Here is a 23,804-nt window from a genome sequence, read left to right as displayed (position 1 = left end):
GAATCCCCAAGTAACTAGCCACTTACTTAAAGAACTCATGTGGATTGTATCAATGTTGTACCACAGATATTATGCTTGAAAACAACAGTCCAGGAAGGTCAGGCTTGGCTCCACAAAAGCAGAAGGGGCAAAGTATGGTGAGGCATGCCTGTAGTTCCAGCTACTTGGGAGGCTGAGGCAGGAGGATCGCTTGAGGCCAGGAGTTCGAGACCAGCCTGGGCAACATATTGAAACATCATCTCTGAAAAAATAAAGAAAAGAAAAAAAAAGCAGAAGGAAGGAAGGGAATTCTATGGGTAAAAAAAAAAGCCTAAATTATCTAAAGCATTTTCTTCCAGTAAGAAGCTGATTAACATGAGCATGGTGTGCCAGGGTTTACAAAGTATTTTCATGAATATTAGAAAACTTGATCCTCATGAACAACTTGGTGTAGTACTGAAGAAACAGACTCCATTTACTCCATGAAGAATTAGACTCAGGGAAGGCAAACAGCCTTTTCCACAGTTACCTACACTGTTACTACCTTGTGGAGGGAGGGGTAAGTTAACCAGGACCACTGACTCCAAAGCTTTTGCTTTTTGCTAGTGGCTGTAAGCACTAAAATTGGAAGTACATTTACATAAATAGTTTATGCAACCAAGCAAAATAGGCAGTAACTTGGGGGACACCCAGAGCGTAGTAGGAACAGAGTAGGTCCTTGCAGGTAGCTTTCTTCCCAGGTATACCACCAGACTGTCTGTGGTGCAGCTGGCTGGTTCCCCGCCAGCTTTCCCTCCTGACCTACGGTGTTTTAGGCAGAGGCTGGCTTTCTGGGGCAGCTGAGGAAATCTGTCCTTATCATCAACAAAGGATGCTTCTTCCTTGCAAGGATGAATTGTTCCTTGATCCAAGCAGCAGGGACACTTCCAGGCTTTCCAGGGGCACTGCTGCTTCCTCAACTTTTTCCTTGCAGTGACAGCCTGAGTGATCCGGGGCCCTTCCCAGGGTCTCATTCCAGGGATAGCAATGCGCAAAAGGACCCTGTGATGAGGGACTCCTCTATCCCCTTTCTTCTCCACTTCATGGAAAAGAGGTCCCCAGGAGCCGACAAAATAGAGCAGTGGTCATCAAAAGTGGAGCTGCTTATATACAACTATAATTAGTCCACTTACAAAAAAGAAGAAAAAGGGTGGTGGTCTGGCACAGTGGCTTACGCTTGCGATCCTGGCATTTTGGGAGGCCGAGGAGGGAAGATCGCTTAAGGCTAGGAGTTCGAGACCGGCAGCATAGAAAGACTCCCCCCCCCCCCCCAAAAAAAAGGTTGGGCTGCCAATACTGACAGCGTGGGCACGCCTAGGAGCTTGTTAGAAATGCAGATTCTCGGGCTAACCTGCTACCTGCTGAACCAGAGTCTGCGAAGATGGAACCTGGCGATCTGCTTAAGAAGCTCGCCAGGTGGTTCTTAGACACTCAAGCCTGCAGCCCGTAACTTTCTCAGTGACGCTGCCCCTCCCACGGAAAGGGGTGAATAATCCTTAGGAAGACAAGCAACAGGTCTGCATCATCAATTTCTTCAGGCTGGAAAACCTGACGCAGGCGCAGTGACTATCACGCCCGGCCAAGGCCGCACGGCGCGCATGCGCACTAGAGGCCGCCCGCCGTCCCGCCCCCTTCAGGCTTTTGCCCCTTCTCGGCCTCCGCCACCGCGCCCCGCCCCGCGCATGAGCAGCGGCGGTTTTTTTTCCCATGGCGCTCTGGGGCGCGGGCGATTTGTAGTTAATGGCAGGCGTTCGGTCACTGAGGTGTAGTAGAGGCTGTGCTGGCGGCTGTGAGTGCGGCGACAAGGGCAAATGCCGCGACTCCTCGCTGTTGGGCAAGAGACTCTCCGAAGACTCGAGCCGCCACCAGCTGCTGCAGAAGTGGGCGAGCATGTGGAGCTCCATGAGCGAAGACGCGTCGGTGGCCGACATGGAGAGGGCGCGGCTGGAGGAGGCGGCGGCTGCGGAGGAGAGGCCGCTGGTGTTCCTGTGCTCCGGCTGCCGGCGGCCGCTGGGCGACTCGCTGAGCTGGGTGGCCAGCCAGGAGGACACCAACTGCATCCTGCTTCGCTGTCAGTTGGGTCGAGCCGGGCAGGGGGGGCGTGGGGTCGCCTTCTTCCAGGGGTGCCGCGCGTGGGCGGCCCGGGAGGAGGCGGGGGCTCCTTGGGGCTGCCCAGGGACTTTAAGACCAAAAAGTCTGACAGTGTGAGCTGTGGCAGGAAAAGGGGAGGAGGGTCACCCCTCCACTTTTCTCTCGGGCGGTGGGTTCTTTTCTGGGGTCCGCGATCCCAGAAGAGCAGCGGTTGAATCAGCATCATCGTGAGCATTACTCAGAAACAAAGGGCGACAAAGAATAACACTTTTAAAGACCCTAAAAAAAAGAGAAACAAATGGTCAACTAGACTGTAAGCACTTGAGGTGCAGCCAGTACTATTACTCCCCATAGAGATCAGCAGGCTGTTGGTGTATCAGCGGATGCCTCTACAGCCTCCAGTGATAGAGCCGCAGAGTTGACGGAACACAGTGCTATGGGGAAGAAAGGGAAGGAAACTTGCAATAAAAGCACCAACAACCTCATGAAAATTGGCGAGGAAGGAGGATGTAGCAAAAGAGTTCAGAAGAAGGCAGGAATTAGTTTCTAATCCTGGTTCTAGTAGTTACCTCTGTTGTTCCACTGTTCCCTCATTTTGATGTTTTTGCAGTATTTAGGGATAAAGTGGTGCACATATTTTTTATGAATTGGTGTAAGAATGGCTGTTGTTTTTGGATTGTGATTTTTCAAGATGAATTTTTTTCTGTCTTTGAATGCCGTAAATGTTCCGACGGCAGTAATTCACCACCGGCTTATCGACGTTTCTGGAACGTTTTCCTTGGTGTAATACTGGGAATAAAGGAGCACACCAGTGTCCAGTAGTTAACTGAAAGTTGAGATTAACTCTTTGCACCTATTAAAATCAAACCAGGCCGAGCGCGGTGCCTCAGGCCTGTAATCCCAGCACTTTGGGAGGCCGAAGTGGTTGGATCACGAGATCCGGAGATTGAGACCATCCTTGCCAACATGGTGAAACCCCATCTCTACTAAAAATACAAAAATTCCAGATCAGCCTCACCAAAATAAAAAATTAGCCGGGCATGGTGGTGTGCGCCTGTAATCCCAGCTACTCCGGAGGCTGAGGCAGGAGAATCACTTGAACCCGGGAGGCGGAGGTTGCAGTGGGCCGAGATTGCGCCACTGCACTCCAGCCTGGCGACAGAGCGAGACAACGTCTCAAAAAGCAGATTTTTGGTTCGGTAGGAAAAGCTCTTTGTTTGAATGAGATTACCTTGTTTACATGTTTTTAAGGAATAACGTGTTTGGTGTTACATCTTTCATTTTATTTGTTTGTTTCGATAGAGTGTATTTTTTGCCATGTGGGCTCTTTTCGTTGTTTTGCTTTACTTATAGAAAGGCTGTTTTTGTTTAATTTTTATATTAATAGCTTTTAAATTTAAAACATAGTTCTAAAATAGTAAATAGTTTAAAATTTAAAGAACTATACATTTTTTGATTTATCAGATTTAGATAATAGGATTTAACACCTCCCCGCCCCCCCAGTAAAGATAAATAAATGAACTCGGATTCATTTCCATTCCTTCCTTACCCAATTTGAATTAGTTTAATTATTTTCATTTTGTCAAGGTTTATACATTTACATTCTGTACATTTACATTCTGTTCTGTAGCTATAACAGCCTTACTATGATTTTTAAAAATAGGATTATTTATTTAATAGGGTTTTTTTTTAATAGGGTTATAGTGGGTTAACAGCCCTCTGTTGCCCAGGTTGGAGTACAGTGGCGCAATCATAGCTCACTGTATGTAACCTTGAACGCCTGCTCAAACTATCCTCCCGGCTCAGCTTCCCAAGTAGCTTGGGACTACAGATACACACTAACACCTGGCTAATTTTTAAATTTTTTGTAGAGATAGAGTCTTGCTATGTTGCTCAGGCTGATCTCAAACTCCTGGCCCCAAGCAGTCCCCTGCTGCGGCCTCCTAAAGTGCTGGGAGTACAGATGTGAGTTACAGCACCCAATCCTATAAAGTTTATATAAATTTTTTTCCCAACTCCAGTACTCATTAACATAAAAAAGCTTAATAGCTTTTTCATTCCTGAATTGTTTGATTAATCATTAGTGCTCCCCACGTCCACATCTCCAAGAAAATTTCAAGTTTATGTGCTAGAAAATATTTTCCTTTTTTTTTTTTTTTTTTTTTTTTGAGACGGAGTCTCACTGTGTTGCCCAGGCTGGAGTGCAGTGGTGCAGCCTCAGCTCACTGCAAGCTCCGCCTCCCGGGTTCACGCTATTCTCCTGCCTCAGCCTCCTGAGTAGCTGGGACTGCAGGCTCCCGCCACCACACCCCGCTAATTTTTTTGTATCTTTAGTAGAGACGGGGTTTCACCATGTTAGCCAGGATGGTCTCGCTCTCCCGACCTCATGATCCGCCTGCCTCGGCCTCCCAAAGTGCTGGGATTATTTTCCTGTATTTATAAGTGAATGCTAGCTTGGCTGCAGGTACAGTTCTTGGTCATGCTCTTTGCTTTTGACAGGTGCTGAGCAGCTGGTGCAAAAGCCTGGAGACTGTGGTTAAAGAGAATAAAGATAAGATTTAGGGAGGAAGGAAGAGACCAGAAACTGCAAGGCGTTGTAGTCTGTTCTAAAGAGTAGTAATCTGTTCTAGTGAGTACGTTATTATGCTAGCTTAGGCAGGGGAGTAATGTGACCCCGCATTTTCTTTGGAGAAAGCATTGAAGGAGGAACAAGTATGGAAGTGGGGAGGTCAGTGAAGAGCCAGGGCAGTAGTCCAGGCAAGAGGTGGTGCTGGTGGTTTGGGGGCTGGAGTGAAGTTTGTGAGGTAGAATTGATGGGATGGATGAGTGGAGTAGATACGGGGGAGCAGGATGAGGAGACGAAGAATCAAGGATGACACCCTGGTTTCTGATTTCAGCAAGCAGGTAGATGGAGTTGGAGTTTACCGAGTTAAGGTAGACTGTAGGAGGCCGTGAAATCAAGAGTCTGTTTTGGCCATTTTAGGTCAGATGTCCCTTCTTCATTTCTCTTCACCCTCTACCCTGTCCTTTAGTGTTTCCTAGAGCTGGATTCTTTGGGAATGTTTGCTGCTGCCTCTGAAGTCCAGCAGTGACCTCTGTCCAAGTCATTGTTCAAGTAAAAGATATGTGGCTGGGATCCTGAGGACCCTCTCAGTTACTTTTAGAGAAATGGGCCCTGTGTTTGAAATCTGGAGATATATGTGTTGGCTTTTTGCGTCTTCCTAGGTTTGGAACCCAATTTCACTATCTGGCAGATAATTCTTTGCAGTGTGTGATTTGAGGTTCTAATGGTTCCAAGTTTACTGTGGAATGAATTTTTCCCTCTAATTTTAGCCATTCTATTAATGTTAGTGGTTTTCAGGGAAAGGGAGGAAATAACCTTTTAAAATTTTTCTTAAATTTTTATTAAAAATTTTTTTTTTAGAGATGGAGTCTCGTTATGTTGTCCAGGCTGACCTCGAACTCCTGGCCCCAAGCCGTTCTCTCACCTTGGCCTCCCAAAGGGTTGGGATGACAGGTGTGAGTCCCTGCGCCTGGTTGGAAATAACTCTTATTCTGCTATCTTTTCCCAGAAGACCCCAGTACCTTTAGTTTTAAACCGCTCTTTTGTGTGTTTGACTTTGGGCTTATTTTTTGTCCTCCGAGTTCTAAAAAGTTGGATTAGAAATTCTCTGTCTGCATGTATGTTATAACGAACTACATTAATAAATTATTGTTACTTTCTCTGTTTCTAGGTGTTTCCTGTAATGTTTCTGTGGATAAGGAACAGAAGCTATCCAAACGTGAAAAGGAAAATGGTTGGTGAGTAAAACTGTATTTATATGAATATGTTAGAGAATTTTTTTTAATAAAAATCTTTAAAAGGTCATTACTAGTAGTAAGATTACTTGGGATAAAACTTTTCATGATAGTAAAAAAATCAGTCATTTGCATATATCAGTTCTTTTTTTGCTTTTTCTATATCCTGTTTTAGAAAGGAATATGTTCTTGAGTGGTTGTGGTCACCTTTAGATATTGAAAAGTTAGAGTTTCTAGATTTCTGAAAGCATATTCTGACATTCCCTTTTTGGATCTTTGGGCTTGGTGCTGAAGAAAATCAAAAATAAAAATAGAAAAAGAAGGTCGGGCGCGGTGGCTCACGCCTGTAATCCGAGCACTTTCGGAGGCCAAGGTGGGCAGATCACCGGGGGGTCAGGAATTCAAGACCAGCCTGGCCAACATGGCAAAACCCCGTCTCCACTAAAAATACAAAAATTAGCCGGGCATGGTGGTGCGGGCCTGTAATCCCAGCTACTCAGGAGGCTGAGACAGGAGAATCACTTGAACTAGGGAGGTGGAGGTTGCAGTGAGCCAAGATTGCCACTGCACTCCAGCCTGGGCTACAGAGAAAGACTCTGTCTCAAAAAAAAAAAAAAAAAAGAAAAAGAAAAGGAAATACCTATATTATAAAATCTCAATGTTAAAGGGTGCCTTAGGCTAATGCTGCCCACCTTTCTCATGTTATGGCATACACATAAAATGCTGCTGTCACACACACGGCCTATTGGGGTAAACAGACAAGGCTGTTTGTGGCAAAAGCAAACAACACAGGAGCTCCAGCAATCTGAGGCCCTGTGTGGCCACTTTAAGGGTAGAGGGGACAAATATCTTGCCATACCTGCCACCCATGTGCCATAGTGACGCCTGAGCAAACTGAGTGGGAAGCGCTGCCCTATATAATTGTTGCCGCAAATGTAAACTGCGTATGCAGTTTCTTACACTTGCATATGAAATAACTTTAGGTGGTACACAGTTAAACAAAAATTAATTATGTGTATATTTTAATGTGTATTAAAAATACTGGCTTTTCATTTTTAGTGATGCTAGAGTATCCTATCAAATAAAGTATATTTCAATTAAAAAAAATTTACTCTGTGCACTTATGACCAAATACCTCCTGATGACCCCTCCTCCTAATACCATCACATTAGGAGCTACCATTTCAACTTATACATGTGGTAGGGGACAGAAACATTCAATACTTAGTCGCTCCTAAAACCCTTTCTATTTCTTGAGTGATGGGGTGATAAGGGTATCTTTTGTTACCATGTTTGGTCTTAGTCCCCAGTTCTGACAGAAGAGCTTCTAAGATGCTTGGAATCTCTGGAGTGATAATAATGTCGTTTTGAATCCTAATGAGGTGACTGTGGCTGGGGGGCTTCTATGTAGCTTCAGGATTGGGAGCCAGAAGGACCAAGGCATGATTAGAGGGTTGGAAGTTTCGGCCCTACCCCAACCTCTTCTCCCACCTCCATCGAGGGCAGAGGGGCTAGAGATTATCAGCAATGATGTAATTAATCATGCCTGTGTTATAAAACCTCCAAAAAACCCATGGGTTTTAGAGAACTTCCAGATTGGTGAATATGAGATGCCAGGAGGGTGGTGTACCTAGAAAGGTCTTGGAAGCTCTGTGTCCCCCTTCTGTAACCTTTGTGCTATGTATCTCTTCCATAAAAGTAAAAAAAAAAGAAAAAAAAAGTTTCTCCATTTAAGATAAATTAGTAATAGTACAGATGGTTTGTGGATGTGACAGAAATTGTGGTGCCGGCATGCAGGCCATAAAAATTTGGAAAACCCACCTCAGATCATTTCTCATTTTGTAGTTGAAGAAAGTTAGGCCCAGGGAGGCTAGAACTTTGCTAAGGTCACAGGACTAATTAGCAGTAAGAGCTAGGATGATGCTTGTTATCCTTCCTTACTGCCTTCGAAGTGCTCTTTCTTCTCCACTTTCTAGCTCTAGCCATTTTGATATCACCATCATTTTTGTCATATTTGTGTACCAGCTACCAACTGTGCTATTATATACTAAATTTTTAAATTTAAATCAACTCAAAATTTTTATTTAAATTTGTCTTAAAAGGATTGTTTTTACTATCATAAATATATACTTGCCATAACTAGAAAGTAACTCTGAAGATAATTACAGTGAAAACACATGTTATTAGTTCTAGCTGAGATGTTGTTACCTGGCTGGTTCTCTGCCTGAGGTCTATTCTGTTGCTATTAAAAGATTTGCGACTATGAGACAAGTGTCAAAGACAGTCTAGCACCAAACCGAGACTTTCTTCTTTTTTCTAATCAGGATTGATAGAGAATTCACTCTCTGATCCAGAGTTATTAATACTGTTTGTATCACCTAAACCCATCGATTAGACTGCCTTCACTTGTCTTGGACTTCACTAGGGTTGTGTGCTCCACACTCCCATGTTGCTTTGGGATGCTTGTGAATTTTTTGATACCTGCCTGAGCCATTCTGCTGATGGTCAGCAAGAGCACTGTGGGCTTTAGAAATATGTTGTGAAGGTGCCAGTGCTGTTTTCTCTGTTAAGTCTGACTTTGTCCTTTGTTGAGGATCTTAACAATCGGATTATTCCTTGTCTGACATCACCTTACGATTATTGGCACTGCCTTCTCAATGTTATTGTTCAATGAAAGGGGTGAATGCTGGCCAAATTCTTGCCAACTGTGAAAGCAGAAAGTTGCTGCCTTAATAGTAGCTACCATCTCTTCATTGCTCCACAAGATGATTCTAGAAGTGTGAATGGGTTTGTTGCTATTTTTGGTGGTGTTTAGGTTGATTTTGATAACTCAGGATAAAACAGTCTTATTCATGGCTCAGTGGATTTGGGGAGTTCAAGCCTCTGGTTTCTCTGGTGTCCTTTCTTGGCTGATGACATTAGATATTAGTTTGCAGTCTTCGTAATGGTGTGAGGCGGTCTCATAATGGTAATGAGGTTTGATATATAGCATGGAGGTTTACCTGTTCACTGTGAGTAATTTAGGTGGGATTTACCGACATGCTTTTGTATTTCTCATATAAACATTTATACAAGCTGGCTGGGTATGGTGACTCCTGCCAGTAATCTCACATTTGGGAGGCCAAGGTGGAGGATTGCTTGAGGCTAGGAGTTCGAGACCAGCCTGGGCAACATAGCGAGACTATTTCTACTATAAAACTAAAAAAAGTATAGAAGCTTATAAAAGCCCATAGACACTTCATATGTAATCAGTGGCATACTATCCAGCTAATCACATCATCAGTGAGAATTCATGACTTAATCAGATGGTGATCCATTTTGTTCTTTGTTCCATATGTTGCTGTAATAATTAACAGTGTTTCAGTATCTGTAAGTAAACAATGATGTAGTCTATAATCTGTGAGTCTTGGGTAGCTCCCTTTTGCTTGATAGCAGGAATGGATATTTAGTGATTACAAGTGTTTCACGTACTGAGTAGGAGTTAGAATACTTTTGTAATAAAAATCGTTTGTGGTGTATGTTTTACTACTGTGATCACTACTAGATTTAAATCTCTAGTTATCATTTTGCTATGTGTTGGAATGGTAATTTTAGTATATTTATAGAATGGTAAATTTGGATGGGTCAGTTCAACAAGGCGTTTGGGAGACCCTGGATTCTAAGCCAGGTTTTAAGGAGACATGAATAGGCTTTGGGGGAGGGTATATTCAAGTGTGTGGAACCTGAGTTGAGAGGTAACTAGAATGAAGAAACAATTACATGGGTTGTCATCTAACTTTAGAGACTTTTTTTTATTAAGCCAAGCAGTATTACCTTCCACTAGAGCAGAGTTTGGTAAACTATGGCCCATGGGGCGGGCACCCATTTGTGAATACGAGTTTATTGGAACACAGGTTATTCAGTTAGTATTGTCTATAGGTGCTTCCGTTTTACAATGGCAGAGGTGAGTAGTTACAGACACCATATGGCTGGCGAGGCTAAAATATTTATTCTCCACTTTGTTACATTAGTACCAGATGGAGGAATTATATTCTAGGAAAACACCACCTCAATATTCTCTCTTGTCACTTTTTTGTATGTCCCTTGTCATTTGATACTTAAGGCATCGTGGCCTGGAGATGACTGTCTTTACATTTTTATTGTAAATATCTTACTATCATTTTTTCCTATCCTTTATGTATGACCTAGTGTGGTCAGAATAGCATACTTCAGAAACTGAAGTGTTTATGGATTTTAACAGTGAGATTTTTATTATAATGAGTTGCTGCTTCATTTCCTAAAGCAAGGCATTTCTTCATTGCAGCGTCCTTGAGACTTTGTGCTGCGCGGGGTGCTCACTCAATCTTGGCTACGTGTACAGATGCACGCCCAAGAATCTTGATTACAAGAGAGACTTGTTTTGCCTCAGTGTTGAAGCCATTGAAAGGTAAGTTTGATATATAAATGTTTACCTCACAACTGGTGTTTCAGAAAGTTAAGGCACGGAAGTGTCAGAACTAAATCAATACTGTTTGGTTAAATATATTTTCAAGTAATGATTTCTAACAAGCCAGTAATTTTTTTTTTTTTTTTTTTGCTTTGACCTGCTTCTTTATTTGGTATTGGAAAAGTCAGACACTCTAAATTGTAGGAGAAAACACTGTGAGAAAATTTTTGGAATAAAAGTATATTCAGTTGTTTTTAAAAATTGAAAGTAGTTCAGTAGGATATTGCCCCCCACCCCCAACTTTTTATTTTTATTTATTTTAAAGCTTATTTTTTTAAGATATGGGGTCTCACTCTGTCGCCCAGGCTGGAGTGCAGTGCTGTGGTCATAGCTTTCTGCATCCTTGAACTCCTGGGCTCCAGCGATCCTCCTGCCTCAGCCTCCCAAGTAGCTAAGACTACAGGCATATTGCCCGGGGTCTTGTGTTGCCCAGGCTGGTTTCAAACTCCTAGCCTCAGATGATCCTTCTGTCTCAGCCTCCTGAATAGCTGGGAACAAGTGCATGCCACCACACCCAGCTTGTATTTTAACCTTGTACCGTACTTCAGTTATGTTTTAGGGTCCTCTGAAAAGCAAATTGTGTCAGAAGATAAAGAGCTTTTTAATCTTGAAAGCAGAGTTGAAATAGAAAAGTCTCTAACACAGGTAATTTTATTCGTACATTTTATATCTTTGTATGAACAGTTTGTCAGTGAAGAAGTGCTCCCCCACAAACGATAATTCTCATAACGTCATCTGTGTTGATCGCAGGAAGAGTGTGCTTATTTCATTTCAGTTCTTAGTAAAGTTGATTTTTGGGGAACTCAAAAGCCAAAGCTTAATCAACAAAATAATGAGGAAGACATGTCATGTCAAAATCAAAACTATATATTCAAACACTGCAAAGCTAGAAATACATCTTTGATTCAAATCAGTATTTTGTTTGATTCAATTTTTGTGGTATAAATAGCCTTGTTGTTGGATGTTAACATTTTCTCATTGCCAGATAGGTGAGATGGTGATGATTGTATAAAAGAGATGTAGATTATAGGTTGAGAACTACTGTTGATAGAATTATGCTTTATTTTAAAAAAATTTATGCCTCTGAATAGTTTTGTTAAACACTGAATATCTACCTTGTAATGTATGACATATCCAAAATTGCATTAAGTGTATATCTTAATTATATTTAACCATGTATAATTTTTAATTATATGTGTGTTTCTTTATTTTTTTATTTTTTCAATTCAATAGATGGAAGATGTCTTGAAAGCATTACAAATGAAGCTGTGGGAGGCCGAATCCAAATTGTCCTTTGCCACTTGTAAAAGCTGAACTCTAGTCTGTGTCCTCCATTCTGCCCCCGTCCTTCCTCCCCTTATTTGTTAAATGAAGCAACATAGTGAGACGTCGTCTCTAAAAAAAAATAATAAAAAAAAATTAGCCAGGCATGCGAAACGCTGAGGTGGGAGGATCAGATGAGCTTGGGAGGTTGAGGCTGCAGTGAGCCTTGATCATGCCACTACTGCGTTCTAGCCTGGGCAACAGAGTGAGACCTTCTCTCAAAAAAAACCCCCAAAATTGTAGAATTACTTTTATAGCTATATTTTATGATAAAGAAGTCATTGTTTCTCAAAATCGCATTTTAAAGCCGTTTTATGGTACTTGTTGGAATTGGGACTTAGGAGTTTTGATTTTGATAAGAAACTGGGATGATTTTCTGAACTTTTTTTCCTCTGTATCACATTTATTTACTATTTTTAAAAACTTTGACATTTAATACTTGGGACAACATTTATTATAAATGATAAGAAAAATCTTAGAGGTTTGTCTACCCACAGTGTCATGGAATCTTCTCTGAAAACTAATCCATAAAGTTCCCTGGAGAAATTGGTCAGAATGATCTGTCAGAACCATTTGAAAACTTGCTCAAGAGCAGTTGCGTGTATATAATAGGATTTTACTTTTTCCTGCTTATGTACTACTATATGCTTAAAAAACCTGGAGGAATACTTACCAAAGAGGAGTAACCATCTCTGAGGGTGGGATTCTGGGGGAATTTTTGTTTTTTCTGTTTTCTATAATGTGAAACTTTTGTAGTATGTATTTTTTATAATTGAAGAGAATAAAGATTAAAACAAAGTCCTTTAAGATTGATTTTTACAAACTGAATTGTATTTAACAGATCAGAAATCCTGGTGCTGTGAAATCCACACATTACTGAGCATGGCAGTGTGGAAGGCCTGCTCAGGAATATAAAGGTAACCCCAAATTTCCCCAGACCCCTTTGTTTCTGGGTGTGAGTGAGGTCATGGAACTACTCAGTGGTATGAGTAACTCAGCGTTTGCTCCGAAGTTCCCTGATTACTTGTGAGAATACTAAAGTTCTCAGAGCAAAAGGTCCTAAGTCACATTGACTGGATCATGCAGGATTCTTGTGTTCTTTTTGAGAGATTGTCGACAACCTCAGTTAACGCTGAGTGAGTCCTTTAGGCGTTCTCTCACGCAGGCTCCTCTCCCACTAACAGACTGTGGTGCTGTGGAAGCAAACGTCAACACCCGCTGGCAACAAGGCAGCATCCAGCTGCAGTAAGCTTGATGTAGTCCCAGGTGTCTGTCCTCTTAGGTGCTTTGGTGGCACCTTGTGTGAAAATGCATTCTAAACAGATGAGAGAGTATTTTAGCCACAAGACTCAGCTAACTCTCTGGTTGTGCAGGTTACAGAGTACTCCAGCAAGCATTTTCAGATTCCATTCCAAAGCCATAGGCAATTTGGCTCCCCGATTCCTTATACCCTGTTCATACTAGGGAAGGAAGGGGCTGTACAATATTTGTAGCCAGTTCACTCATCTTGAAAACTCATTTCACCAATGAAAAGTAATTTCTAATATCCTGGTACTAATTAAGATTCTGCTACAGATCAGAAGATAAATGTAGCTCATGCCTTAGTGGCTCCTCTAGAGTGGGCCTTTGATTACCTTTCCATCTCTGCACGTGTATTCCTGTTAGGGTTCTTCACATGAAGTTAACGAGGCTCCCCTGGGCTGCAGACAGAAGCCAGCACACATTTGTATTACATGGTCTCCACTGAAGCATCTGAAAGTCAGTCCAGGAAACACTGTTTCATAAGACAGTCTTCATCTTTGGCCTCAACCTGTGGCATCCCTGAAGGGGTGGCCTTGCCATCACAGTGAGAGGGACTTCCAAGGCTGGGGTCCAGGTGGGAGTGCTGCATCCTGTCTGTGCTGCATGGTGACACTGGCAGGAGAGGGGACTTCCCCTGTTGTGGGCCACCCTGTCCTGGGCCACTTGTTTCTCTGAAGCCTGGTGGCATGGCTTTTCTGGCTTTCTGTGAGGTCTCATCAGAACGTGTGTGTGTGTGTGTGTAACTTGTCCCATATATCCACCTGCTAAAACCTACTACTTGAGGCAACAAGTTTTTGTTTCTTATAATTGGAAAACCCAGTGTGTGGTCGTTTCTGGTAAATGAGCCCTGGGGAAGCACTGCCTGTGAGCAGGAGTAAGGGTCCAGAAGCAGTGTGTCCGGAATTGGTGGGTTCTTGGTCTCACTGACTTCAAGAATGAAGCCGCGGACCCTCGTGGTGAGTGTTACAGCTCTTAAGGTGGCGCGTCTGGAGTCTGTCCCTTCTGATGTTCAGATGTGTTCGGAGTTTCTTCCTTCTGGTGGGTTCGTGGTCTTGCTGGCTCAGGAGTGAAGCTGCAGACCTTTGCGGTGAGTGTTACAGCTCTTAAGGCAGCGCGTCTGGAGTTGTTTGTTCCTCCCGGTGGGCTCGTGGTCTCACTGGGCTCAGGAGTGAAGCTGCAGATCTTCACGGTGAGTGTTAACAGCTCATAAAAGCAGCGTGGACCCAAAGAGTGAGCAGTAGCAAGATATATTGCAAAGAGTGAAAGAGCAAAGCTTCCACAGTGTGGAAGGGGACCGAACGGGGTTGCCAATGCTGGCTTGGGCAGCCTGCTTTTATTCTCTTATCTGGCCCCACCCACATCCTGCTGATTGGTAGAGCCGAGTGGCCTGTTTTGTCAGGGCGCTGATTGGTGCGTTTACAATCCCTGAGCTAGATACAAAGGTTCTCCACGTCCCCATCAGATTAGTTAGATACAGAGTTTCCACACACAGGTTCTCCAAGGCCCCACCAGAGCAGCTAGATACAGAGGTTGATTGGTGCACTCACAAACCTTGAGCTAAACACAGGGTGCTGATTGGTATATTTACAATCCTTGAGCTAGATATAAAGACTCTCCACGTCCCCACCAGACTCAGGAGCCCAGCTGGCTTCACCTAGTGGATCCCACACCGGGGCTGCAGGTGGAGCTGCCTGCCAGTCCTGCGCCGTGCGCTCGCATTCCTCAGCCCTTGGGTGGTCGATGGGACTGGGCGCCGTGGAGCAGGGGGTGGTGCTCGTCAGGGAGGCTTGGGCCGCACAGGAGCCCATGGAGTGGGTGGGAGGCTCAGGCATGGCGGGCTGCAGGTCCCGAGCCCTGCCCCGCGGGAAGGCAGCTAAGGCCCGGCGAGAAATGGAGCACAGCGCCAGTGGGCCAGCACTGCTGGGGGACTCAGTACACCCTCCGCAGCCACTGGCCCAGGTGCTAAGTCCCCCATTGCCCGGGGCCAGCAGGGCTGGCTGGCTGCACCGAGTGCGGGGCCCACCAAGCCCACGCCCACCCGGAACTCCAGCTGGCCTGCAAGCGCCACACGCAGCCCCGGTTCCCGCTCGTGCCTCTCCCTCCACACCTCCCTGCAAGCTGAGGGAGTGGGCTCCAGCCTTGGCCAGCCCAGAAGGGGGCTCCCACAGTGCAGTAGGGGACTGAAGGGCTCCTCAAATGCCACCAAAGTGGGAGCCCAGGCAGGGGAGGTGCGGAGAGCAAGCGAGGGCTCTGAGGACTGCCAGCACGCTGTCACCTCTTAGCAGGAGACGGATGTCCCAGGCCAAACCACACGGGACCCAGCAGAGGCTTCAACAGATCTCCCCAGAAGTTATTCCTTCGGCCATTCTCATAAAGGGCACTCCCTAGTTCTTTAGGGAGAAGATAGGGAAACTGATTCCAGAACCTGGTATGCGGCCTTTAAAGATTGTTGTAACTGGATGTTTGTAGAACATTGTGCATGTTTTTCATCCCAGAGTGTGGGTGCTGTCCTTGGCAAGTCCTCCAGTCATGCTCATACATTTCCAAGCTAAAGAGTCCACTGGAGGCATCGTTCTGTGTAGCATCGATGCCTGAATGGCATGTGTCCTACCCGGATGATTCTAGTCAAGCATGGGACATTTAAAATGCTCAAGACCAGGAGAGGGACCCGTTGCAGAATCAGATCTAGGTTTTCAGTAGGAACTTCTTAAACCAAGGAGCCATAAGCAAAGCTTCCCCCAGCTTGTTTTTGAAGGAGGGTCTTGGGGGTAGCAACCAGAAATCCAGGGTCAAAGTCCCAGTTTAACTGCTTTATTAGCCATGTGATCAGGGGCAAATCATGTAATCATCTGTTTTTGCATCTGTATAATTAAAGTATAATAACCTGTCTTCCCTGCATCAAGGATGATAAATTAGATAACGCATATGGCACTACTTTGAAAGCAGTAAAACATCATAAAAATAAAGGATAAAGATTTAGCCTTATTTAAATAGAGTCAATCTGATTCAGTCTTGTAGCCAGTCTATTTGTAAGATTCTAATGACATAATCTGAAATGCTATATATTTTTTCTAAACTATATAACATTTATTGGCTTTATTTTTTTCCCAGTTGTAAACATTGCATAAAATTTGAAAAATAGAAAAAAGCACAAAGAAGAAAATAAAGCACATAATCTTACAATTAATAATTACTCACATTTTGAGGTATATCCTTCTAGTCATTTTTATATGCAAATTTGGGGTCATACTGGTCACACTATTTTCACTTAAAATATTTCCTAAAAATATTTCTATATAATCGAATATTATTTTATAACCTGAGTTTTAATGATCACCTAGGATGAGAACCATATTTAAAAGCTTGTTTAAATGTGATTATACGGTATGAAATTCACACTTTTTAGTGGTTTATTTAACAACTGAGTTTACTAACCAAATAAAAGACAGGGCGTGAAAGAAATCGTAGACCACTCACCTCTTTGTCTAGCTCCAGTGCTGTGCAGGGGAGAGCCAATTATTAAATTTTCAGGAATTTTGTCAGCTGGTCATTAAACTGTTGGTAGCTTGAAATTGGCCATGATGGGGATATTTACACCTGAGAAATCAGAAAGTGCTAAAAAAAAAAAAAAAAAAAAAAAAAGAAGGCTTCCCCGACCCCAGCTGGGTTTGCAGCATATTGCTGTGTATTCCTTTTATACTGTTTGACTTAAAGTTGAAAAGAGAAAGTGACTTCTCTTTTCAACACCCAAAAGAACAAATCCTAACATCTTTTCGTTTAGTACGTCTAAAATGAAACTCATTTTTTTTTAAAGTTAGCCATGTCTGGAAATACGATTTTATTTATTTTGAGACAAAGTCTCACTCTGTTACCTAGGCTGGAGTGCAGTGGCACGATCTGGGCTCACTGCAACCTCTGCCTCCTGGGTTCAAGCCGTTCTTGGGCCTCAGCCTCCCAAGTAGCTGGGACTATAGGTGCGTGCCACTACGCCTGGCTAATTCTTGTATTTTTATAATAGTAGAGACAGGGTTTCACCATGTTGGCCAGGCTGGTCTCAAACTCCTGGCCTCAAGTGACCTGCCCGCCTCAGCCTGCCAAAGTGCTGGGATTACAGGCGTGAGCCACTGTGCCCAGTCTCATTCTAAGACTTTAGGGATTACAGCCACATTCTCTACCTCTCCTGGAGAAAACCCAAAATACCTGAAACGAATGACTTAAAATTTTATATAAGTAGTTGATGTTATGTACATCTATTTTGCTCTCCCCAGATAGGATAAATAACTGGGCAGTTGCTTGCCAGTGAACACCCAGAGACAATTTGTTAGCAATGACTTTTGAACTAAGGGAGAATAACTTATTTTTTGATCTAATCTGACATATTTTGGGTATTGATCATTAATTTTTTTAGTGAGAGCTGAGTTCTATCTGTAGGCTAATTCACTATTTAGGCAGCTAATCATGAGGGCACGAGTGCAGTCATGGCCAGTCTATAGAGTTGTAGTTTCTTTGGGATAGTCACACCTGTTTAAATCCCAGTGATAAGCTCGAAGGTAGAGAAGGGAGGGGAGTTTGGGATGACGAATGGATGTGCTGGGGCCTAGAGTTTTATTGGCCTAAATGTGATTTCAAATAGAACTGGCCTCATTTCATTCAAGTTGGCTCTGTCGACCTCTACTAATTAGCTTAACAAAATTAAATGAACTCTATAACTCTTTTTTTCCCTGAACAATTACCACCATGGTTTTTAGTTCTTCTCTATCTAATTTTAAGGCAGAGATGGACAAGGTGACCCTTCAAGGGCTCTTCAACCTTCTAATTCACATAACCCTGAAAGGAAATGAGAAATGTTGAAAGGGGGGAAGTGAGACCGTGAACCAACTGTGTGGATCTGAGGAAATGAGATAATTGAGGTCTCTCCAGGATGTCGTCACTTTCACGTTTCTCTCCATTAACCGTTGTCCACCCTTACCAGGAGCTGCGGGGCTTGTCATTTTGGGGGCTTCTTGAGAACAGTAGAAATTTTGAGAAACTAAAACGTGTGTTTGATTGCATAACATTTTCCAAACCAAAAAGAAGAGCATGTAGCCATTTTGAGGAGAAACCTTAGGAAGCCTTCCAAGGGTTTTTCCCAAAACAGGACAGCTGCTTTTTGACTGTCACAACTGCTTCCCTAGGGATGGCTTTTCTTTTCTAAGATAGCACTTAACGATCATTTAGGAGGTGCGGAGCACTGTGCTTGAGGCTCCATGTATGTTACTACCTCATTCTCACAGAACCCTCTTCCGTAGGAAGCATCATACCCATTTTACACATGCAGAAACTGAGGCTCAGAGACTTTAAATTGCCTGAAGTCCCACTTGGCTAATAAGCAGACCTAGTGCCTTCCTTCTGTGCATGGCTGCCTTCTTCCCTCACTCTGAGCTTGTTTTTTAGCAGTAAAACACATAAAGGGACATTGCGTCAGTTAATATAGTATTAGCAATCTTAGCGTCTAGAAGGGTTTAGAAATCCTGAGCTTCTCTCTTTTTCTTGTGTAGAACACAGTGAACTCAGCATGAGTTCCTTTCCCTGCAGTTGTCCCTCCCTTGAGATTCTCTGGCTACCAGATCCCCCAGCCCCTCTTCTGCCCAGAGGTACTGTCTGGCCTCTCTTTCAAGCTCTCACCTCTTCATGTGTCTTCTTGGCTGTGTCGTGTGCCACCTCCTTTGAGTCATTTATTTTACTTTATTGCGGTTATCATTGTTGGGCATTATATTTTACATTTGTTTGTTGGTTTAATGTCTGTCCTGCCATTGGAGTGTTAGCTCCACGAGGGCGGGGATTTTATCCATCTCATGGCCTGGGCCAAAAAGAATGCAGCCCCGTAATACGTGCTCATTCCGTCTTCAATGGAACAAATGAATGTTGCTGCATCAAGCATCTGTTTACTCACATCTTCATTCTCTAACCACTCTATTGATTCTTTATCTTGACCCGCAAGCATACTTACGTCTCATCTTGGTGACAAAGAGCCCTCCCGTGGCCCAGGCACCTCGCCGAACTGCTCTCTTATTTTTAACCGCACTGACTTTGCCCACTCAACACTTCAACTCTGGGCTTTTGGTCGTCGCTCCAGGCATCTTGCTGAAACTACTCTCTTGAAGGCCGCCAGTGAGTTCCTACAAAGTGTTACTGTCTGTCTGAAATCCCTAAAATTTCCAACAATTTAAAATTGTCCTCTCCTTTAACATTTTCTTCTTGATTGCCCGCATTTCTGAGCGAGGCATAATGACGTATGCAGGGGCTGGTTGCCATGGGGCCTGGGGTTTGTGGTAAAATGTCGGTAAAGTAACCACACAGCAAAAGGGATAGTATGGCCCTCATCTTAATCTCTGCTGATTATTTATGAATGGGCATGGGTGGGGGTTCATTATATCTGCACTTTTGAGTGTGTATGGTTTATTTTAGATCGTCTCACTCTGTCGCCCAGGCTGGAGTGCAGTGGTGCCATCTCGGCTCACTGCAACCTTCGCCTCTGGGTTCAAGTGATTCTCCTGCCTCAGCCTTCCAAGTAGCTGGAATTACAAGCATATGCCACCACGCCCGGCTAATTTTTGTATTTTTAGTAGGGATGGGGTTTCCCATGTTGGCCAGGCTGGTCTCGAACTTATGACCTCAGGTGATCCTCCTGCCTTGGCCTCCCAAAGTGCTGGGATTATAGGCATGAGCCACTGCACCTGGCCTGTGTATTGTTTGAAAATTTTTATGAAACCAAAAACAAACAAGTTTGCTTTCATCCTTGGGCATTGATGGCGTCCGACTTGCCCGGTGGCCTCCTGCCTCCTTGCTGCTGCTTTGCCGGAGTTCACCTTCCTCCTGCTTCTCCCGGGCTCTGCCTTTGCCCTCATTTCTCTCTCTGCAGTCTGTCTTGGCTACTTCTGCCCTGCCAGGATTTCAGTGATCATTCCTGTGTCTCTAATTCCCACAGCCCTCAATTGTCTCCCCGGGTCCCTGGTCCTGAGTTTCTAATGATCTGCAGACATCCCCTGGATATGCCCTGTGTACTCTCTGTGTCTCAGACCTGACCCTTTTCTATATATACAGTTCTTACTTGTCCTTCAAGATCTTGCTTGAGTGCCACTTCCTCCAGGAAGCCCTTGCTGATTTCTCAGTCAGATGTCATTTCTCCCACTTCATTATTCTTAAATGACTTCAGCATGGTCTGACCTTATTACTTAGATTTTGTATTCTAGTTTTGTGGGAACTGTTCCTGGAATACTAGGGTTGTGTTTTCCAGAGATCCAACATGTTGTGGGACCTTGTACACTGGAGGCAATTCATACTTTGTAGACCAGTTATGATGGTAAATGGAAAAATCTGAAAAAAAAAATAAGCTGAGAAAAATGGTTCCACCAAAGTATTCAAAATTGCTTTTCATATTTCAGAATTGACATGTAAGAGTAAAAAGAAAGTAACCCAAACTGCAGTGGTGCTGTGGGGCTAGCATAAAATGTTAATCAGGTAAATAGGAACTCAAGGGAAATTTACGAAATTGAGCTCATTTACATGTGTAATTACCCATCTGTGATCATTCTACTGTTGTATTTATTCTGTCTTTCTCCCCCACACTGGGTTAAAAATACTTTGTATTAAAGATTTTCTTCATAACCAAATACAATGAATTGTTGGGATTGGGGGTGGGGTGGGGTGTGAATGCCACTCTGACACTGGAAACAAGATGCCGGAGTGGGCCTCAGTGCGCGCTGTCTGGGTGCGAGGGAGAAGCCCGGCAGATACACATTAACGCCACCTTCAGACATGCACATCCCAAGAGGAGACTTGGAGGCAATGGCATTGAAAACCACCTGCTGCTTTCAGTGATCAAGAAAGAAACCTGTGGCTTTCATGAATGCGGAATCCATAAGACACAGTCAGATGCCGGCCTGGAATGGTTGCTTCCTGCAGTAGGAAGGTCCAGAGTAGGCTAGGAAGGTGTCAGGGAGTGGGCTGTCTCCTCACAGGACACTCTTTCTTAGGGGGAAATGATGATCTCGAACTGAGGTAAAGAGGCCCTTGAGCTTGAAGATTCGAAAGAAAAGTGGCTCCCCAGGCTTCTCAGTGCTTGGGTGTGGGAAAGAATTGTAACCCCTGGGAGGCCAAGGCGAGGCAGAGAATGCCCTCCAGAGGCCTGTGGTCCTGGAGTGAGGAGGCCGTGATAGAGGAGACCTGGCCAACCCTTCCCTTGAGCCCCTGGCCACTCTCAAGGTGGGCATTGCCTGAGGCTTATCAGAAATGCAGACCCTGGCTGGGCACGGTGGCTCCCACCTGAAATCCTGGCACTTTGGGAGGCCGAGGCAGGAGGATCACTTGAGTCTGGGAGTTCGAGACTGGCCTGGGCAACATAGCAAGACCAGCAAGACTCTACGAAAAAATTAAAAAGTTAGCAGGTGTGGTAGCGTGCACTTGCAGTCCCAGCCACCCTGGAGGCTGAAGTGAGAGGACTGCTTGAGCCTGGGAGGTCGAGGCTGCAGTGAGCCGTTATCTTACCACTGCACTCCGTCCTGGGCAACAGGCCTATCTCTAAGTAAGTAAGTAAATAAATAAATAAAATGCAGACCCTCACGCCTCATCCAGGCCCGCTGAACCAAACCTGTGCTGCTGCAACAAGATGCTAGGTGGTCCCCAGGCACGTTCAAGTGTGACACGAGCTGACTTAGGGGACAGTTCTTCCCGGCTTTCTTGAATAAAATGGTTCTTTTATATGTTGGTGCGTTTTGGTGTGATTACTAATTTTGCTGAGTACCGTAGTCATTTTTTCAGTGTCACTGTTTGACACGCTGTGAAGTAGGTTAGCATCACTCTCAGGCTGTGAGTCGGACTTTTTTGTTTTGTTTCCCCAATCAGGCCACAAGAGGCCGCATTTCACCATGTAAACATTCATCGTGTCCAGCCTGTTCACAACCACAGTGGGAAACTCAGTAGCTGCAGGAGGCCCTGTCCAACAGGAAGGTTGCCTCATTGCAACCTGACTTTATCCCTTCACTCTTGTAACCAAGATTCTTAATTAAAATAAAATAATAGTCAAGGCCCCCCCGTCCCCGATGCAGCCCCCATCAGACTACTAACAGCTTTTTCGGTATTCGTCCCTAAAATTGCTTACGTCTACACTCGCACAGGATATTCCCCAAGGCACTAGCATTCTACACTGGAAGTTAATTATGTTTTCTCTTTCAGTCGTTTTCTGTTTTCATGACTCAGATTTGTTACTAAATCCCCTCCCCCAATGCTGTCTGAGTCCTTAATGCTGTGTTTGCCAGCTCAGTTTGGAGTTGCCAGCTGAGAGGTGGCAGTCTTCCGGAATAAGGACATTTCTGATCACCTTGCTAATGTGTCTGACTCACACGAGACTTGGCAGGAACCCTCTATCTGTATTAATGCTATAGATTCCTTTGGAAAGATTAAGGAACAGTGCTATCTTGTTATGGGTCAAGACATCCAAAGCACATTATTTAGACGACAACATTGTCCAAAGCTTTAAAGTGAACTCAGGCAACTACATTTTATGCCAGACTTCCATTTGCTGAAACAGATTTTAAAAAATGCTCGTGCATTAAGTGATTATACTCCACAGAATGTAGCAGAGGCAAAGTGGTAGTTCTGTGAGGTTCCAGCACACTGGGAGTCCTGGAGCCTTGGGGTGGGTGTCCTACGGAGCCTCCAACAACTGGAGCAATTTCACATCCCTGGCGTCCATCTCCCAGGCTAGGTTTCCTCATCTGTAGAAAGAAGGGGTTGGATTAGGATGCTCCGTAGGTTTCCTTTTAAAAGTAATCTAAAAAAGCAATCAGAAATTTTTTGTTATTTTAATTAAGTATTGATTTGAAATGGAAACCTCGATTGATAGCTGATAGAGGCTCATCTAAAGCATTTGTAGTGTGATGGACATTGACAATATTCTGCCTATTAGAGAACCAAGACCACAAAAGAAGCTTAGAATAGAAGAGCTGCCCGCATTTGCTGCTGCTGTGTAATGAACAGTTGTAGGTGGCACCAGGTGCATGTCTTGAAGAAATTCTTGAATCAGCTCATGGAATTCTGAACTGGATTAAAACATGGGCACGTGAACATTTTATTTAACAGCATCTCTGGCTGCCAACATTTCACCAAGAATCTTCATTATTAAAGTGCACTGGTTATTTCTTTTGCCATCATTTGAGTTACTCTCTGTGAAGAAGACAGATGTCTTGCTATAGTCATTTCACTTGCTTAAGTTCCCCTGTCCTCTCCTCAATCGCTATGTCCCCCTTAGCGAAGCCATAACCAATCAAAACTTAAGTGAGTCAGCTTTGGATGTCAGCCATAGAGCAGGCGAGCCAAGTCCCGTGATGCCAGCCCCTGGACAGAGTTTCCAAGGCAACGACTGCTGTGTTTCTCTCCACTCTGAAGGAAAACCTGGGAGAATCCAGTCCTGATGTGACTGTTAAGGGAGCCAGGGTGGGGGAAAACAATCTGTGAATGAGCAGACTTTCGTTCTAGCCTGTTTCTTTTTTTTCTCTGTAAGAATGAGTCTTATTCACATGCATTTTTCTGTAGCTCTGAAATGAGGATTTGAATTGAACTGTTTGAGATGGGTGGTTAAAAGAAAATGTACACAGATCATCAGTCTAAGAAGCACTAGATGATCATGCGGATTAAGAAGTAATAAAGTCAGAATTCTCACAGGAACAAGAGATCATTTTTGTCACTGAGTACAAGAAAGATTAGCATGAGCCAAGACACAGAGGCCGAAAAAGGGGCAAGGGACAGTC

General features: G+C 44.0%; 1 protein-coding gene across 1 annotated transcript; it reads left to right on the top strand.

Annotated features, from left to right (window-relative positions):
* The first annotated feature begins 1,735 nt into the window (after positions 1-1,735).
* Positions 1,736-11,790, top strand: MIS18A (MIS18 kinetochore protein A). The gene is made up of 5 exons (NM_001071811.1): positions 1,736-2,089; positions 5,844-5,910; positions 10,210-10,332; positions 10,941-11,037; positions 11,626-11,790. The coding sequence occupies exons 1-5, from the start codon at positions 1,759-1,761 to the stop codon at positions 11,704-11,706; spliced, it is 699 nt and encodes a 232-aa protein (NP_001065279.1). The 5' UTR covers positions 1,736-1,758; the 3' UTR covers positions 11,707-11,790.
* Positions 11,791-23,804: the final 12,014 nt, after the last annotated feature.

The sequence above is a fragment of the Pan troglodytes genome, chromosome 22 (genome assembly GCF_028858775.2).
Source record: "Pan troglodytes isolate AG18354 chromosome 22, NHGRI_mPanTro3-v2.0_pri, whole genome shotgun sequence".
Lineage (NCBI taxonomy): Eukaryota > Metazoa > Chordata > Mammalia > Primates > Hominidae > Pan > Pan troglodytes.
The sequence above is the reverse complement of the archived record's forward strand: the minus strand, read 5'-3'. Positions and strand labels throughout refer to the sequence as shown.